Below are 4,628 nucleotides of genomic sequence, written 5' to 3'. Positions count from 1 at the left end.
AGACCTGGGGCAGGTCTGTGGAAAAACTTCCAGGTGAAGAGCATTTTGTCCTGAGTCACACTCAGCCAGAAAGCCCACACTCTAGAAAGCCCACTTTCTCTTCTGCCCTCACTGGGCTCTTTGGTGTCCTTCCTCTGGCCCAGTCCTCCTGGAAGTCTGCTATATACCCTTCAAAACTCTAGTCAACGTTTCCTCTGTAAAATCTTCCTTAATCTTTTTTCTAAGCTCATATTTTCTTTCTTTCTTTTTCTTTTTTTTTTTTAAAGATTTTATTTATTTATTCGACAGAGATAGAGACAGCCAGCGAGAGAGGGAACACAAGCAGGGGGAAGTGGGAGAGGAAGAAGCAGGCTCATGGCGGAGGAGCCTGATGTGGGGCTCAATCCCATAACGCCGGGATCACGCCCTGAGTCGAAGGCAGACGATTAACCACTGTGCCACCCAGGCGCCCCCTAAGCTCATATTTTCTGAGCACCTCACTGAGCGCTGGGCACCATCCTAAGCACTCACTTCCCACCAGTTTTATGACATAGGAGCTTTCCTTCTGCCTGAAATGTTCTGGGCTACCCCTTCCAGAATCACTGTCTCGGGAGGCCCGCACTTCCAAAGGCAGAGCACCGCGATGATTAAGTGAGGGGACTCTGCAGCTGGGTGGCCTGCGTTAGAATCCTAGCTCTGCCCCTCCCCGGCTGTGTGATATTGGAGTGTTACCGAACCTCTCCATGCCTCAGTGTCCCCAACTATAAAAATGGGATGCCATACTATCCACCTTACTGGGTTGTTGTGATTAAGTAAATTAGTCTATGCCAGCGCCTGACATACAGTAGTGGGAAACTGTCCTCGAACGTCACACTGGGAAACTGGGGACCAGAGGAGCCCTGGAAAGCTTGAAAAGGAAAAGAGAAGATGCACTTCTGAGTGCCAACTGCAGGCAGGTCGCCAGTCGAGACTCCCCTCCCTTCCCCCTATCCTTCCCCCGCGCTGTCTCCGGGAGAATTCTTCGGGGGACGGGGGCGGGGTCATTAGCCTGAGCCCCGCCCCCGGGGCGAGAATCCTGCGCCCGCCGGGATCCAGACCCCCTTCCACCCCCACCTACCACATACCACCTGCTCATGCTCTCCCCTCAAGGACCGCAAAGCCAGTCCCCAGCTGTGACGCTGAAATTTGATCTCGTGGGGACACCATCGCATTAAAACGCGCAAAGCCCAAAGGTAGAGTCACAGAGAGGGGTGGGGCTGACATTTTAGCTCCGCCCCCGCGATGCAGCCGAAGGCCTTATTGGCGCCTTCCCGCTTCCGCAGATCTTAGGAGCAGCGGTGTAATTGGATGAAATCCAGACTAGGGGGCGGGATTCCAGGCTGGTTTCCGCTAATCGATTAGTCAATATCTAAGAGGGCGGTACGGGAGGCGGCAGATCTACAATCCAATTGGCTTCGGACTTAGCTGGGAGGCGGGATGAATTCTTGGGCGGTGACTCAAGAGGTCCGCAGGCCACCTGGGAGCACCGGAGTGAGGTAGCGGGCCCGGCCCACCCGGCCCCCGAGATCTGGCCCCAGCACTTCTGTTCTCGGACTCCTGGGTGCTGCGGGTTGAGGTCTGGGTGCAGTGATAGGGTCGCTGTCCTCGGGATGAGATTTGGGGTTTCCCGGGATTAGGTGGGGTGTCCGGGGGTGCTTTGGGATCTTCCTAGTGATATTTGGGATCCTGAGATGAGAGCAAGGGTCTTTACTGTTAGAATTAGGTCCCTGGGCTGATTTTTGGGAGTCACTGGGGGGATATCTGAATACCCAGGGCTCCGAGTTTGAGTTGCTGGGGCTCATTGAAATTTTCGGGTCTCAGAGGCAGCGCGGACGCTAGGGTCCAGAGAGCCTGAGATCTTGAGGGCTGACATTTGGAGAGATGGGGTTGGAGGTTGTCTCGGGATTGTTCTGGGGCTTCCCCACCCTCATTCGCGGGCTCGTACCCCTTATCGATCTCTCCTGGGTTGGCCGTGACCCTGGCCATGAGCAGGCTCACAGGCTGAAGACCATGGGGGCAAAGGTAAAACACGGAAACACCCGGTGCCTCTTTCCCAGGCCTGCAAGATGGAGGAAGGCGGGAATCCAGGAAGCCTGACTAAGATGGTCTATCTACTGGTCTTGTCAGGGGCCTGGGGCATGCAAATGTGGGTGACCTTCGTCTCAGGTAGGGACCCTCCACCTGGACATCATGGGTACCCAGGGTGGAGATAAAAATGAGAGGGGGACCTGGAAGTGTCCTAACAGGTGTGTGGTTCCCTGTACCCTATAGGCTTCCTGCTTTTCCGAAACCTTCCCCGACATACCTTCGGCCTCGTGCAGAGCAAACTCTTCCCTTTCTACTTTCACATCTCCATGGGCTGTGCTTTCATCAACCTCTGCATCTTGGCTCCACAACATGCCTGGGCTCAGCTCACATTCTGGGAGGCCAGCCAGGTATGCGGGCTTAGGCTCCACTGTCCTCTGGAGACTCGTTCCCAGGACCCCACTGAGCACCTATGGCTACACCTTTGTGAGAATTTAAACAAACAAACAAGCAAGCAACTGTACCTTCCTGGTGGATATGAAACTGGGCTCTGAATACCCTTGAGCAGTGCACAGCCTGCACAACCGTCCTACTAGCCCTATCTATCCCTCAGTGGCTCCCACCTGGCTGCTGCTCCCTCTCTTTCCTCTGGCTGGGCCTGCTGCCAAGTTGTGGTGACTCAGCTGGATTGGGGCAGTGACCCCAGCTCATTGTTTAAAAACCAGCCTGACTGGGAATTTATAGTCCCCCACTCCCATCCACACATTTTCCCAGCCACAACGAAGGGAACCATCTCTGCATCTCATATTTCTCTATCCTGCCCTCCCCCTGCCCCCATTTTGTTCCTCAGATGTGGGCAGTTGAGGCCTGACAAGGGTTTCAAGAATAATCCCAAAGAGACAGGAGAGGATTTTGGGTAACTAGAATTTCAAGGACTTTCTGTTCACTCCCTGTGGGCCCACTCTCAGCTTCTGGAGTCTGGGCAGGGACCGTAGAGGAGATGGGCCCTGTCTTAGGCTCTCTTTGGGGGGAACAGTTACGGTGCTCTGTCCCAATTTGGGGAAGAGAGGTTCTGCCCGGAGATACCCCCAGTTTTGGGGAGCAGGAGGGGAGGAGACAAGGCTGTGTTGTAGAAACTTCCAGTCTGGGTATCAGAGGAGGAGAGGCTCAGAAGGTTTTGGCAGGGGCTGGGGGTAGTGAATAGAGGAGACAGTGGTGGAGCCTCTCCTTAGGAGCTGCTGTTTTCAGGGTATGAGAGCTGGAGCTCTGTTCGGGCCTCTAGACTAGGTTTGGGGAAAGACAGGGAGGCCTAGCTTTGGCCTAATGCCATCTCCCACCCGCCTCTGGGCTTTAAGGATGCAGGAGGACCCTCCCTAGGACCCCCCGGCCTCCCGGGCATGACTCACCTTGTCCTCCTTCACCACCCTGCCAGCTTTGCCTGCTGCTCCTGAACTTCGTGCTGTCCGCCATCAACGCCCGCTGGCTGGAGCCCCGCACCACAGCTGCCATGCGGGCCCTGCACAGGGTGGAGAAGGAGCGGGGTCTGGGCGGGGAGGTGTCTGGAAGCCACCAGGGCCCCGACCCCTACCAACAGCTGCGGGGGCAGGACCCCAAGTACAGTGCCCTCCGCCAGACCTTTTTCCGCTACCATGGCCTGTCCTCCATTTGCAATCTGGGCTGCCTCCTGAGCAATGGGCTGTGCCTTGCAGGCCTTGCCGGAGGCCTCAGGAGCCTCTAGCACCTGCTTCCCTTCCGGCCCTGCTGAGGCCCCGAATGTTAATAAACACTTCTTCGGAAATGGCTGCTGTCATTTTTCTCCAACTGGAAAGCAGGCAGAGGGGTGGGCGAAGGTAGAGCTGAGGCCCTTCATTACTGCATTCATGTGGCGCGTTTCGGAGTGTTAGCTATTACAGGCCCTAAGCTCTTCCTAAAACGGTGCTCATTTATTGAGCACCTGCTGTGTGCCAGGCATGGCACTAACCATTGCACATACCGTGTATTATTGTAATAATAGCTGGTTCTGATCCCCAGGGGCCAATCGTATTTCCCACCCCATCGATATTGGGGATGGCCACATGACTTGCTCTGGCCAAGGAAAGGTGAAGAGTCAGCTCCAAAGAGAAGTGTCCAAGGGAGTGCGTGATTAGCAACGTTTTTCCTTCAGCACAATGACCAGTGTGAGTGAGAAGCACACCTTGGGTGCTGAGTGCCATGGAGACTTTGGGGGCATGTCATCTCCACGCATCCATGTGGCCTTTGAAGGAAGTACTGTTGTTTCCCCCAAGCAGTGGGGACTCAGAGAAGTTCAGCAGGTGGCTTCTGAGGTAGTTGTTGGGATTTGACTCCAGCAAAGCCTGCAGATCTTCTCATGGCTTGAAGAAAATTCGGGGGCCTCGCCTGAGCCCCTATGCCAAATTTCCTCATTGTGTGGCCTCAGGCGAAGAGGTGCCCTTCTCTGAGGCTCCATTTCCTTATCTGGAAAAGGTTTAACTCCAAGAGCCCGTCGGAGTATTTCGCAGGGACCTAGCCCACTTTAGGGTCAGGCATCGCACTTTCGAGAAACTAGATCAGATCGGAGCGCTCAC

General features: G+C 55.2%; 1 protein-coding gene across 3 annotated transcripts; it reads left to right on the top strand.

Moving 5' to 3' along the window:
- The first annotated feature begins 1,360 nt into the window (after window positions 1-1,360).
- Window positions 1,361-3,841, top strand: TMEM205 (transmembrane protein 205). Of its 3 annotated transcripts, none has more exons than XM_002921352.4 (4): window positions 1,363-1,514; window positions 2,076-2,184; window positions 2,290-2,453; window positions 3,476-3,841. In XM_002921352.4, exons 2-4 carry the CDS (start codon window positions 2,085-2,087, stop codon window positions 3,779-3,781), a joined length of 570 nt encoding a protein of 189 aa, XP_002921398.1. In that variant the 5' UTR covers window positions 1,363-1,514; window positions 2,076-2,084; the 3' UTR covers window positions 3,782-3,841. The 3 variants fall into 3 exon arrangements, with proteins under 3 accessions (XP_034513698.1, XP_002921398.1, XP_002921399.1); XM_002921353.4 differs by having other exon boundaries at window positions 1,444-1,594; XM_034657807.1 differs by lacking the exon at window positions 2,290-2,453 and having other exon boundaries at window positions 1,361-1,514; window positions 3,399-3,841.
- Window positions 3,842-4,628: the final 787 nt, after the last annotated feature.

The sequence above is a fragment of the Ailuropoda melanoleuca genome, chromosome 4, assembly GCF_002007445.2.
Source record: "Ailuropoda melanoleuca isolate Jingjing chromosome 4, ASM200744v2, whole genome shotgun sequence".
Taxonomy (NCBI): Eukaryota; Metazoa; Chordata; class Mammalia; order Carnivora; family Ursidae; genus Ailuropoda; species Ailuropoda melanoleuca.
Note: the sequence above shows the minus strand (reverse complement) of the source record. Positions and strands in the feature narration are given on the sequence as shown.

Coding starts and splice junctions, on each gene's coding strand:
- TMEM205 (XM_002921352.4), top strand. CDS start 2,085: ATGGAGGAAGGCGGGAATCCAGGAAGCCTGACTAAGATGGTCTATCTA. Junction 2,185..2,289: donor GTGGGTGACCTTCGTCTCAG/GTAGGGACCCTC, acceptor TGTACCCTATAG/GCTTCCTGCTTTTCCGAAAC. Junction 2,454..3,475: donor CATTCTGGGAGGCCAGCCAG/GTATGCGGGCTT, acceptor CCACCCTGCCAG/CTTTGCCTGCTGCTCCTGAA.